Genomic DNA, 13,542 nt, shown 5'->3' on the forward strand with positions numbered 1-13,542 from the left:
CACAACCTAGTAATAATCAATATAAGTAATAACAATAATAAAATAATAACAGCCGTAATAGAAGCTCGCCGTGACCGAATAGGTCTGCATGCCAGCCCACTTGCGTTGTTTGTGACAAGGTCTTGCTCCGTTGTCCAGGCTAGAATGCAGCTTCCACCTGCTGGGCTCAAGCCATTCTCCTGCCTCAGTGTCCTGTGTAGCTGGGACCACAGGTATGCCACCAAACCCAGCTATATTTTTTTTTTATCTTTAGTAGAGATGAGGTCTTACTGTGTTGCCCAGGCTAGCCTTGAACTCCTGGGCTCAAGCGATCCTCTTGCCTCAGCCTCCCCGAGTGTCAGGATTACAGGTGCGAGACACTGCACCCAGCCTGTCAGCCCGCTCTAAGTGCTGTCATGTAGTAACATTTAACTGATATCACAACCCTTTGAGATCAGGGCTGGATATCCCTATGTCACAGAAGGGGAAACTGAGGTTCAGAGAGGCCATGTGCCCTCCCCGGGTCGCACACATGGAAGTGGCAGAATGAAGATTTGAAGGCAGGGGGGCTGGCTTGCCAGGCGACACTTGCCAGAGACCACACACACCTGCCTCTCAGACAGTGACTGAATTACTTCCCGTTCCAGGTCTTAAAAGTTCAGTTCTGTGTAGTTTTAAAACCCAAAGTCCACCCAGTTCAGAGCTTTGCTGTGTCCCCAGCTCAGGCCTGTGTCACCCTGGAAGGAGGAAAGGGACGTGGTGGGCCTCTTCCCTATTTCATCAGAGCTGTTGTCTGAGGCCTCTCGGGGCGGGGGGGGGGGGGCAGAGGGGAGGAAGGAAAGAAAAGCAGGTGGGAAAGTTTCTCCTTGGCTGCTGTCGTTGTCAGTTGGAAAAAAGGCATGCTGTGTGCTGCTGGATCTTCCTGGGGTGGGGGCAGAGAGGGCGGGGCACTTTGGGAATTGGCTATGCCACTGAATAAAATGGCAACCAGCTTTTAGAAAGCTGTTTTTCAAGGCCAGGTGCGGTGGCTCCCGCCTGTGATCCCAGCACTTTGGGAGGCCGAGGCGGGTGGATCACGAGGTCAAGAGATCGAGACCATCCTGGCCAACGTGGTGAAACCCTGTCTCTCCTAAAAAAACAGAAATTAGCTGAGTGTGTTGGCACACGCTTGTAGTCCCAGCCACTTGGGAGGCTGAGGCAGGAGAATCACTGGAACCCAGGAGGTAGAGGCTGCAGTGAGCCAAGATCACACCACTGTACTCCAGCCTGGCAACAGAGCAAGAGTCCGTCAAGGAAGAGAGAAAGAGAGACACAGAGAGAGGAAGGGAGGGAGCAGGGGGGAGAGAGAGAGAGAGAGAAGGAAAGAAAGAAAGGAGGGAAGGAGAAAGAGAAAGAAGGGAAGGAAGGAAGGAAGGAAGGAAGGAAGGAAGGAAGGAAGGAAGGAAGGAAGGAAGGAAGGAAGGGGTTTGTAGAGTGATGGGGGGTGCTTACAAAACATTATCCAAAGGAACACAAAGCAACTGTGTGACAAACTTCAACTCTGTAAACACAACATGCTCTCTTGATAACAGCGGGTGCCTGGAGAGTGTGACCAGGACAAGCTCAGGGGTGGAGGTCAAAGGGAGATTTGGCTTTAGATGGGTCTATTTTTTTTTTCTAAGGAGAAACACTTGTGTGATTAAAAATTCATTTTAAAAATTATGAAAAACCTTCAAAGAAAATATGCTCCCCAAATGGTTATCTGAGTATTAGGCTTAAGGATTTGTTTTACTGCTTTTTATTGTACATTCCAAATTATTCTGGAATGAGGAGAAGTTGTTTTTGTGATGTCTTGTAAGAATTGCTGAATATAACTCTACTTTTTGTGTAAAAGAAATAGAAACAATAAGAAGCATAAAGCTTGAAAAAAATAGTAAAAGTTTTCAAAACATAATGTTTAGGTGTCTTAAGTTTTATGCTATAAAAATGGATTTATATATATATATATGTATATATGTGAGTATGTATGAGGAATACCATATAGAGAGAGAGAGTGAGGGAGAGAAGAGAGAGAGAGAAGGAGAAAGGTCTTGCTCTGTCACCCAGGCTGGAGTGCAGTGGTGGGATCATAGCTCACTGCAACTTCGAACTCCTGGGCTCCAGGGAATCTTCCCACCTCAGCCTCCTTCCTAAGTAGCTGGGACTGCAGGCACATGCACCGTGCCCAGATAATTTTTTATTTTTGTAGAGACAAAGCCTCACTCTGTTGCCCAGGCTAGTCTTGAACTCCTGACTCAAGTAATCCTCCAGCCTTGGCCCCTCAAATGCTAGGATTACAGGTGCGAGCCAACACACTGGCCTACTCTTATATTAAAAAAAAAAATTGGGCTGGGCCCAGTGGCTCATGTCTGGAATCCAGCACTTTGGGAGGCTGAGGTGGGCGGATCACGATGTCAAGAGATTGAGACCATCCTGGCCAACATTGTGAAACCCCATCTCTACTAAAAATACAAAATGTAGCTGGGCATGATGGCGCGTGCCCGTAGTCCCAGCTACTCAGGAGGCTGAGGCAGGAGAATGGCTCGAACACCGGAGGCAGAGATGACAGTGAGGGGAGGTTGCGCCATTGCACTCCAGCCCGGGCGATAAGAGTGAAACTCCACATCAAAAAAAAAAAAAAAAATTCCATCAGGTGTGGAAAGATTAGGGTGTGGTGCCTAAGAGAGGCAGGGTTTCTTTTTGGGGTGATGAAAATGTTCTAAAATTGACTGTGGTGATGGTTGCACAATCCTTTGAGTACTAAAAGCTCTTGAATTGTACACTTTAAATGAGTAAATTATCGGCTAAGAAAGTAGAGTTTTGCTCTTATGAGCTGGTATAAAAAATAGATTTTATGTGTTCTCACTACAAAAAAAATAAGTACATGAAGTAATGCACATGTTAATTCACTCAATTCCACAATGTATTCGTATTTTAAAACATCACATTGTACAACATAAATACACACAATTTGTATTTGTTAATTTTTAAAAGAAAAAGTAGAGGCAAGGTTATAACTTCAGAGTGTCCAGAGCAAATATTATGTCATCCTTTTCAAATAATCCATGCCTGTAATCCCAGCACTTTCAGAGGCTGAGGTGAGAGAATCACTTAAGGCCAGAGATTCACAAAGGCCAGCCTGGGCAACATAGCAAGACCACCATATCTACAAAAAAGGTTTAAAAATTGGCTGAGCATGGTGGTGTGCCCCTAAAATCCCAGAGACTTGAAAGGCTGAGGTGGGAGGATTGCTTGAACCCAGGAGTTCAAGGCTGCAGCGAGCTGTGATCACACCACTGCACTCCAGCCTGGGCCACAGAGTGAGACCTTGTTTGAAGAAAAAAAAAAAAGAGATGGAAGGAAGGAAGGAAGGAGGGAGGGAGGGAGGGAGGGAGGAAGGGAGGGAAGAAGGAAGGGAGGGAAGAAGGAAGGAAGGAAGGAAGGAAGGAAGGAAGGAAGGAAGGAAGGAAGGAAGGAAGGAGGGAGGGAGGGAGGGAGGGAGGGAGGGAGGGAAGGGAGGGAGGGAGGAAGGAAGGAAGGGAGGAGGGAGGGAGGGAGGAAGGGAGGGAAGGGAGGGAGGGAAGAAGGAAGGAAGGAAGGAAGGAAGGAAGGAAGGAAGGAGGGAGGGAGGGAGGGAGGGAGGGAGGGAGGGAAGGGAGGGAGGGAGGAAGGAAGGAAGGAGGGAGGAAGGGAGGGAAGGGAGGGAGGGAAGAAGGAAGGAAGGAAGGAAGGAAGGAAGGAAGGAAGGAGGGAGGGAGGGAGGGAGGGAGGAAGGGAGGGAAGGGAGGGAGGGAAGAAGGAAGGAAGGAAGGAAGGAAGGAAGGAAGGAAGGAAGGAAGGAAGGAAGGAAGGAAGGAGGGAGGGAGGAAGGGAAGGAAGGAAGGAAAGAAGGAAGGAAGGTCACACCAGATGCTGACTTGGAGATTAGCTCAGTGGAGGTGGGGGGTGGGCAACAAGTGACCCCCACAACTCCCAGCTCTCCACTATGACTCTGAATCTAAGACTGAAACTGCTTTTCCTGTAAAACAGACCAGCACCAACTCTAAAGTTGTTGAGGGGCTCAATGAGGTATCCTGGTCAGGATACCAAGTTGGAAGGGCTTGGCATGCTCCCTGGCACTCAGCCTCAGCCAGCGGTGTCAGCCGATCACCCGAAGCTGCTTCTGAGACCTCACACCCCCTTCCAGAGTGCAGTGTGTTTGTAACTAAGTGGGTATCTCCAGCCACCACATCTCATTCGTTTAACCAAGAAGAAAGCTGATGTTTTAACACGCACTCTGTAAATTTCTGATCCTTAAAAGTTACCATCTATTATATTGCTTTTTTAAGAGAACTTTAAAATAAGTGATTACATTTACGAAATAAACGAACCATTATTTATTTCATCAGTTCCCTATTGTTGAAGAGTTGGGTATTTCCAATCTTTTGCTATTGTAAATAGGGCGTGGTAACACTCTGTACTGGTCATTTTGTTCTGTGAAAGTCTATCTATAGAACACATCCCTACATTTAATTAGAGGGTCAAAGGATACAAGAATTTGTAATTTCGAAAGACTTTACCAGATTGCCCTCTGCGGGGCATGTACCAGCAACGTATAGGCATTCCTGTTGCCCTCAGCATCACCAACACAACAAGTCATCATTAAACTTTTGGATCTTTGCTGAAAAGGTTATCTCGTCGTTTTCATTTACTTTTCTCTTACTATGCATAGAACCGAGCATTTTCCCTACGTTGAGAGAGAGTTAAGTTTTCTTTTCTATGAACTGCCTATTCCTATGCTATGTGTATTTTTCTGTTGGGTTGCTGATATTTTTCTTATTAATTTCCAGGAGCTTTTTATATATGAGTGAAACGAGCTCTTTGTCTGTGACATCAGTTAGAATGTTTCTCCTGGTTGTCGTTCTTTTGACCTCGTGAGTGATGGGGATTTTTTTAACCTTTCAGGCGTTTTGGGTTTTTTTTTTTTTTTCATTTTACACCAATTTTTTTTAGTCTTTTATGGCTAGAGCTTGTATTCCTACCACACCATTGCAGTGAGAGAAAGAACAGGTTGGGTAACTGCGTGGGATCTGGAACCAAACTCCAAGTTCCAAGCAATATGGACATTGAATGAGAGGACGAGAGAGAAACTAAGGCGGGAGTCGGGCAGGATAGTTTCGTGGCTGAGAATTTTGACTGCCTGCATGTGGATCACGGTTCTGCTGCTCGCCACCTGTAACATCCTGGGAAAATATTTTAGATTCTCTTGGCCTCTGCTTCCTCATCTGTAAATGGGGTACCACAGTCGTATCAGTCAGGGTTGAGGCAAGAAAAGTCGGTCTACTCTAAGGGAGTGGTAAGGAGAGTTTAAGTTTGAGACAGGGACTGTTTGCAGCAGAGGCGTAGGTGAGGGATAGGAAGAACATGGGACGATGTAGCGCCCAGGGCCCAGCAACAGCAGGGAGCTATTGACTCCCTCAGGCTGGAAGCCATAAGGAGAAAAGCAGATCCCAGAACCGGAAGACATCAGTAGTGTATGGAGAGGGCCACTCAGCGGGAGCTGTGGGCTGGAACAGAAGGACCCAGGCAACTGTGGGACTGCTCCCTTCAAGCTCACTCCCCTGCTGCCCTCTCTTCTGCCAATGCACCGCTGACAGAAACAAACCAGCAGCAAAAGGTAAGGGGACCCCAGCAACACAGCTCAGAGAAGTCAGCCGTTCAGGCAGCAGAGTGGAGCAGAGAAGGTAGAAAACCACTTTTTGCAACATCCAGTGTAATACAACTGTGTGCTTCACAGGGTCAAGGAGAGGAACCAGTGAGGTGATACACACCCAGCACTCAGAACAGAGTCAGGCTTGTCTGTGAGTGTTCTCCTCCACTGTCATCATTAGCGTCACTGTCATCGTCAGCTCTCCATGCCCCACACTCACTCTCAGCGGCTTGGAACGGTCACTGGCAGGGACAGCATTTCGCCTTTGGTCTCACTTGCCCCCCTTGTCTCCTCCTTCCCTGCTCCTCCAAGGCATCCTGCTCACATCGTGCACCTGCTCTGCCTTCTCGGAGCTGCCCTTCTCGACACAGCTGAACACCTGGACCGAAGGAGCCAGTGTCCACCTTCCTGTCCCCGGAAGCCTTGATGGCATTCTCACCACGTCTTGGTTCCGAGGGCATGATGCCCAGCCAGCAGCCATGATATTCTCCCCGGAGGGCCTCCCAGGACCTGCTCACACTGGCCGGGAGATGCTGGGCACCCAAGGCAGCCTGGTCATTCGAAACGTGACGGCTCTGGACTCGGGCAGCTACACCGTCGTGCTGGAAACCAGCAGGGGGCGCAGGAGTGTGACGGAGCAGATCCATGTCAAGAGTGAGTGGGGCCCCACCGTGGGAGGGACTGACTTCTCAGAAAGCGGACCCACTGGACCCCAGAAGAGCCCACCAGCACACATTCTGTGCTAGTTATCAATCGCTCCCCAACAAACCACCAAAACTTAAAATATCAATCACTTATCTAGCTGGATAGTTCTTGTGGTCAGCTGTTGGGGTGTCTGGGTGTTGGCTGGTCCAGAATGGCCTCCTTCATGTGCCTGGCGATGGCCTGGCTGGTGGCTAGAGTGATGGCGGTGAGTGGGCCACAGAGCCTGCTGTCTTCAGCCAGCTGTCCCGGGCTTGTTCACTCAGCAATGAAAGAGGAACAAGAGGTGAGGCTGCAAAACTCCTTCAGGCCCAGGCTGGAAACTGACTGCCATCACTTCCGCCACCTTCTATTGACCAAAGCAAGTCACATGGCCAGCCCAGCTTCAACAGGAGGAAAATAGGTCCCACCTCTCAAGGAGAGGAGTTATAATGTGTCGTAGCTATTTTTTGTCATTGACATTGTGTTAGGTTGTTCTTGCATTGCTATAAAGACATACTTAAGACTGGGTTATTTATTTTATGATTTTTTTAAAAAAGGTTTAATTGGCTCATGGTTTCACAGCTGGAAGCATGGTGCCAGCATCTGCTCAGTTTCTGGGGAGTCCCCAGGGAACTTTTACTCACAGCGGAAGGCAAAGGAGGAGCAGGTGTCTCTCGTGGTGAGAACAGGAGCAAGAGAGTCAGAGGGGAACTGCTGCATTTTACAACAATCAGATCTCACCAGAACTCACTACCATGAGGACAGCACCAAGCCATGAGAGCTCCGCCCCTGTGGCCCAAACACCTTTACCCACGTGCGCTCGGCTCATAGCAAGGGCCCAATCCATGGTCAGGCGCAGTGGCTCACACCTGTAATCCCAGCACTTTGGGAGGCCGAGGCGGGTGGATCACCTGAGGTCAGGAGTTCAAGACCAGCCTGGCCAACATGGTGAAACCTTATCCCTACTAAAAATACAAAAATTAGCTGGGCGTGGTGGTGGGTGCCTATAATCCCAGCTGTAGGGAGGCAGAGGCAGGAGAATCGCTTGAACCCAGGAGAGGTATTTTCCTTAGGAATCCACATGGCTCCTTCCTCTGCTTCTTCAGGACTCTGCTCAAACATTAGCTCCTCAAAGAGGCCCTCCTTGATCTGCTTTACCTGAAACGGGCCTACCCCACCCCCAGTCCAACCCCGCAGCCCTCTGCAGTTTTCCTCACAGCACTTACCACCACCATATGTATTTAGTGGTCTGTTTGTTGACTCTCTCGTCACTCAATCATAAGTTTCATGAGGGCAGTGACTGTGTCTGTTTCATCGCTGCTGAGCCCCCGAGCCCTAGAGCCTCAGAGTCCTAGATTTGGTTCATCTAGATCCAGAGCCGAGGATTTAAGGTCAGATAGTCTGGGAGGTGCAAGGAACTGGAGAATGAGGAAGTCAGGCAGAGAAAGTGGGAAATCATAAGAGCTGTGTTCCCAACCTGGTTACTGTGGGCAGCTAGAGCGCGGTCCCACTGGGGAAGTCAGGGCCCTGCTGTGGAACGACTCTGCAGAGTTATCCCACGTGGCGGCGAGGGATCTGGGGTATTTATACACCAACCTGTGCCCAGCATTGTGGAAGGCTGCTCCCAGGTGTGCTCATTCCCCAGCACTTCCAGCCTGCTGCCTCTGTGGGCAGAATAGGCTTTGGCCACCAGTGAAGACCCTCAGGCAAAGGATGCAGGTGCTGGCCACTGGAAGTGGGAAGGGGAAAGGGTTAGATTAGGGACACGGCACAGACTGGGCTCTTCAAACACATTCTTGGATGAATGAATGAATGAACACATGAAAGAATGAACGTCTCTATGGTAGGCAGAAGACATACCCGGCTTTTCTGAGTGGTCTCCACTCTTGTGGCCTTGTTCCCTGTTTGCACAGACAGCTTCCCACTACCGCAGCTGAAGACATTCCCAGACGCTTTCCAGGGCGTCATCCAGACTGAGCTCAACTATTCCGTGATCCTGCAGTGGATGGTGATAATGAACCCTGAGCCCGTGGTGAGCTGGACCCTCAATGGGGTGCCCTGCGGGATAGGAGAGAGGCTGTTCATCCGGCGGTTGTCCATGGAGCAGTTGGGCACCTATATGTGCACAGCTACAAACAGCAAGGAACAGCTGGTCTCTGCGCCTGTGACCATCTCACTGCCAAGTGAGTCCCCAACCCCACTCCACCCAAGAGCCCTGCACCCTCTCCAGCCCGGGGCAGCCTTGCTGATTCCATTTAGCCACCTTCTATGAGCAGCCCCTGTGAGACCCTTTATAGGCAAATGTCATTCCAATGTTTCATCCACCTGGTGGGCTATGGATTATTAGGCCACTTTCTTCCTCCTTCTTCTCCTCCTCCTCCTCCTCCTTTTCTTTCTCCTCCTCCTCCTTCTCCTTCTTCTTCTTCCTCTTGAAACAGAGTCCTGCTCCATCACCCAGGCTGGAGTGCAGTGGCACGATCTCAACTCACTGCAACCCCTGCCTCCCAGGTTTAAGTGATTCTCATGCCTCAGCCTCCTGAGTAGCTGGGAATACAGGCGTGTGCCACCACACCTGGCCTAGTTTTGTATTTTTAGGAGAGATGGAGTTTCACTGTGTTGGCCAGGCTGGTCTCGAACTCCTGGGCTTGAGTGATCCGCCCACCTTGGCCTCCCAAATAGCTGGGATTACAGAAGTGAGCCACCACGCCCAGCCAGTTAGGCCATTTTCAGATGGCAGGCTCAAAGAGGTTAACCACAATGAAAGCCCAGCTCAGGATCTGGACCAGGCTACCTGGGTCCTTGGCTCCAACCATTTGCTGGCTACATGAACATGGGAAGCCTCTTTGCCTCTCTGAGTCTCAGCACATACCTGCAAAAAATGCAAATCCTAGTCTAAGAAGTGGGCCAGGCACAGTGGCTCACACCTGTAATCCCAGCACTTTGGGGAGGCTGAGGTGGGAGGATCACTCGAGCCCAGGAGTTAGAGACCAACCTGGCCAACATAGTGAGACTCTGTCTCTACAAAAAAAAAAAAACTAAAAAATTAATTAGGCATTGTGGCACCACCTGTAGTCCCAGCTATTTGGGAGGCTGTGATGGGAGGATCAGTTGAGCCCAGGAGTTTAAGGCTGCAGTGAGCTGTGATCGCACCACTGCACTCCAGCCTGAGTAACGGAGGAAGACTCTGCCTCCAAAAATAAAAATAAAAAATCATCATCCTCTAAGGAGTGGTTCAAAGCAATGGCTTTGGAATTTGAATCCCTGGCTGTGTGACTCTGGGCTAGTGTCTTGACTGCTCTGTGCCTCAGTTTCCTCATCCATAACACTGGGAAGATAACATGCCTGCCCCAGAGTATAGTTATGAACATTCAATAAGATAAGCAGATGAATAGCTTGAAACAATAATGCCTAGCACTACTGAACACTAATGGGTGCTCGGTAACCGTGAGCCAATAGCACTGTTGAATTTCACATTGTCATTATTAATTGTAACTGTTACCATATGCAGTAGGTATATGGAGACCTGGGTGGCAGTCAAACTGACAGCAGGTTGTTGGGGTCAGAGAAGTGGTTTGGGACCCGGTCAAAACTTAGTTCAGTCCCTGTTCCCATGCCTTCCTGGCTGGGTAACTTAGGGCAAGTGACTTCCCCTTTCTGAGCCCGTTTCCTCGTGTGTATAATGGGGGTAATCCTATATACCGCTGCAGGGTTGTTGGAAGAAACACAGGCCGGGTGTGGTCGCTCACACCTGTAATCTCAACACTTTGGGAGGCCGAGGCAGGCGGATCACCTGAGATCAGGAGTTCAAGACCAGCCTGACCAACATGGAGAAACCCCGTCTCTATTAAAAACACAAAAAATTAGCGCAGGCCATTTGGAGGTCGAAGTGGGTGGATTACTTGAGGCTAGGAGTTCAAGACCAGCCTGGCCAACATGGTGAAACCCCGTCTTTATTAAAAATACAAAAATTAGGCTGGGCGCGGTGGCTCACACCTATAATCCCAGCACTTTGGGAGGCTGAGGCGGGTGGATCACGAGGTCAAGAGATCGAGACCATGCTGGTCAACAAGGTGAAACACCGTCTCTACTAAAAATACAAAAATTAGCTGGGCATGGTGGTGCGCGCCTGTAGTCCCAGCTACTTGAGAGGCTGAGGCAGCAGGAGAATTGCTTGAACCCAGGAGGCGGAGGTTGTAGTGAGCCAAGATCGCGCCATTGCACTCCAGCCTGGGTAACAAGAGCAAAACTCTGTCTCAAAAAAAAAAAAAAATACAAAAATTAGCTGGACATGGTGGCATACACCTGTAATCACAGCTACCGGGGTGGCTGAGACACAAGAATTACTGGAACCCAGGAGGTGGAAGTTGCGGTTAGCGAAGATTATTCCACTCTACTCTAGCCTGGGCAACAGAATGAAACTCTGTCTCCAATAAAAAAAGGAATTATGCAATCCAAGGGGAGAAATGACATAAATGCATTCCAGAGAGAGAGTGCAGCATGGACAGGCCTGGAGGCAAAAGAGAAAGAAAAGAGTGAGCTTGGGAAATTGAGTGGAGTCCAGGGTGGGGGCTATAAAGGCAGGGCAATGAGAGAGATGAGGCTGGCCAGGTGGCAGGGCCCTGAAGGCTGACGTGAGGAAATGACTTCTGCTCCAGGGTGCTGGGGAGCCACAGCAGGGTTCTGAGCAGGGGAGGAACAGGGTCAGGTGTGAGCTTTAGAAAGATCCTCCTGGCTTCCAGGTGGAAGGCAGGTGGGTGGGCACTGGACTGGAGCAGGAGAGCAGGGAGGAGAGGGGGCTGGAGAGCTGGAGGATGGAAGAGAAGGATGGATTGAAGAGACACTTGGGAGGGGGAATGGCGGGAGGGAGGGGAGCACAGGGAGGGTGGGCAGATGGCTCCTCCAATCTCACTCCTCCTTGGTCCACTGAAGCCATCGTGCAGCCCACAGAACCAGAGCCCATGGAGCCAGACCCCACTCTGTCCCTGTCCGGAGGTGCTGCCATTTCGCTCATCGTGGCTGGAATCCTGGGAGCTGGGGTGCTGATTGGAGGCTTGTGTTTCACCATCATCCGGAGCCTAAGGTACTTCCAGCCCTCACCCCCCTGCACTGGGCAACATCCACTCAGCCCCCATGAGGCACTGAGCTGGCCCAACAAGGAAACAGAGATTAAACCGACAGCCCCATCAAGGAGGGTGACAGGGACCCCTGATGAGCCCATCTGACTCATTGGTTTCCAAAATGGGATCACAGCAACAAAGAGATAGAAGAGGACACTAGAGCTGGGCTGCCTGGGTTCAAGTCCCAGCTCCGTAATTTACCATCAGTGAGGCTGTGGGCAAGCCACTTCCCTTCTCTGTGCCTCAGTTTGCTCATCCGCAAAATGGTGATGATAATACTGGCACCTGACTCAAGGTTGTTGTGAATGAATATTTCTTCTTCTTTTTTTTTTTTTTTTTGAGACAGAGTCTCACTCTGTCACCTGGGCTGGAAATGGTACCATCTCGGCTCACAGCAACCTCTGCCTCCTGGGTTCAAGCAATTCTCCTGCCTCAGCCTCCTGAGTAGCTGGGATTACAGGTGTATGCCACCACGCTGGCTAATTTTTGTATTTTTAGTAGAGACGGGGTTTCTCCACGTTAGTCAGGCTGTTCTTGAACTCCTGATCTCATGATCTGCCTGCCTCAGCCTCCCAAAGTGCTGGGATTACAGGTGTGAGCCACTGCGCCCAGCTAGGGACCGAATATTTCTGAGAAACTTAAAGCAGTGCCTGGAATGTGGTAAGTACATGTTTGTCCCCTCTACACATATCTGCAGAGTGACCAGGCACTGAGGATACCAAGGAAAGAAACTGCGGAAAGTCCCTGCCCTCATGGAACTTGCATCCTGGTCGCAGATACCGTCAGGAAACACAGTGAACAAGTGAAATATACACAGTACACTGGATGGGCCAATATACTACCTATATTTCTATATATAGGATATGGGATCGCTTGAACCTGGGAGGCGGAGGTTGCAGTGAACCAAGATAGCACCCGTACACTCTCGCCTGGGAGACAGAGTGAGACTTTGTCTCCAAAAAAGAAAAAAAGAAAAGAAAACCCAGGAATATGATTATACCTCCTTCCAAGGGTAGGAGTGAGGATTAAGTAAAATGGTGGGAGTCATGAGCTGTGAACCGTGTCTGGAACGTGGTGAGCCTTCAGTAAACCTCAGCCTATGCTGAAGATGATTGTATTAGTTTTCTCCAGCTGCTGTAACAAAATGTCACAGACTGAGGGGCTTAAACAACAGAAGTGTATTTTCTCACAGGTCTGGAGGCTGCAAGTCCCAGATTAAGGTGGAAGCCAGTTTGATGTCCCTGGGTGCCCCTCTCCGTGGCTTGCAGAAGGCCACCTTCTCGCTGTGTCCTCACGTGGCCTTTCCTCTGCGCTCATTCCTGGTGTCTCTTTCTCTTCTTATGAGGACACCAGTCTTAGTGGATCCAGGCTCCACGCTTATGACCTCATTGAACTTTATTATGCCTGAAGAACCTGTCTCCAAATATGGTCGCATTGGAGGGCTAAGACTACATATTAATTTGGGGGTGGATAATAATTCAGTTAATAATAGTTTCTCTCTGTCTCTCTCTCTCCACTGCAGACGGAGAATATCCAGCTGCAACGTGGGCAACTCTCCCGTCAGCTGAAGAGGTAATACCAGGAAGGGTGTGAAGGAAATCCTAGGTTTGGGAACAGAATGAGGTTCCTGGGCAGAGACTCCATATGTGACTTCCTCCCTGCTGCTTCCCTGGCCATTTGTCTGTGAGATGTTCCCCTCCTGTGGAAAGCTCCAGGACGTGCTTTTCTCTCCTTTTGCCAACGGCCAGCACCCCCTGTGCCCAGCTCAGCACATGCCTGGAATCCACCTAAACAAGCAGTTTATATTTCATAAACCCCTTGGGCTGCCTGCAAAAGAAACTCCCTAAAGTAGCTCAGGAAAAAACAAAATGAACAGTTCAATATAAGGATCTATGAAATTTTCCGGAGATCCATGGGTGTGACAGTCAGCATCTGCTGTGTAACAGCCGGCCTCCCCAAAACTGAGTGGCTTGAAACAACAGCCATTTATTAGCTTGCAATTTCATGGGTCATCCATGCGGGCTGGCCTCAGCTGCGCAGTTCTGTTCTCTGCAG

At 49.6% G+C, this 13,542-nt stretch overlaps 1 protein-coding gene across 6 annotated transcripts in view; it reads left to right on the plus strand.

Annotated features, from left to right (window-relative positions):
- IGSF23 (immunoglobulin superfamily member 23) overlaps positions 1-13,542 on the plus strand; it is a 75,428-nt gene that overhangs the window by 61,024 nt on the left and 862 nt on the right. For 2 of the 6 annotated variants that reach the window (XM_078360089.1, XM_078360088.1), the window contains exons 3-6: positions 5,999-6,340; positions 8,284-8,553; positions 11,300-11,450; positions 13,010-13,059. In XM_078360089.1, the coding sequence (XP_078216215.1) occupies positions 5,999-6,340; positions 8,284-8,553; positions 11,300-11,450; positions 13,010-13,055 (809 nt within the window). In that variant the 3' untranslated portion in view covers positions 13,056-13,059. The remainder of the gene's footprint in view (positions 1-5,998; positions 6,341-8,283; positions 8,554-11,299; positions 11,451-13,009; positions 13,060-13,542) is intronic. The other 4 variants (XM_078360086.1, XM_078360087.1, XM_078360091.1 and 1 more) reach the window with 2 other exon arrangements.

This window comes from Callithrix jacchus, chromosome 22 (genome assembly GCF_049354715.1).
Source record: "Callithrix jacchus isolate 240 chromosome 22, calJac240_pri, whole genome shotgun sequence".
Taxonomy (NCBI): Eukaryota; Metazoa; Chordata; class Mammalia; order Primates; family Cebidae; genus Callithrix; species Callithrix jacchus.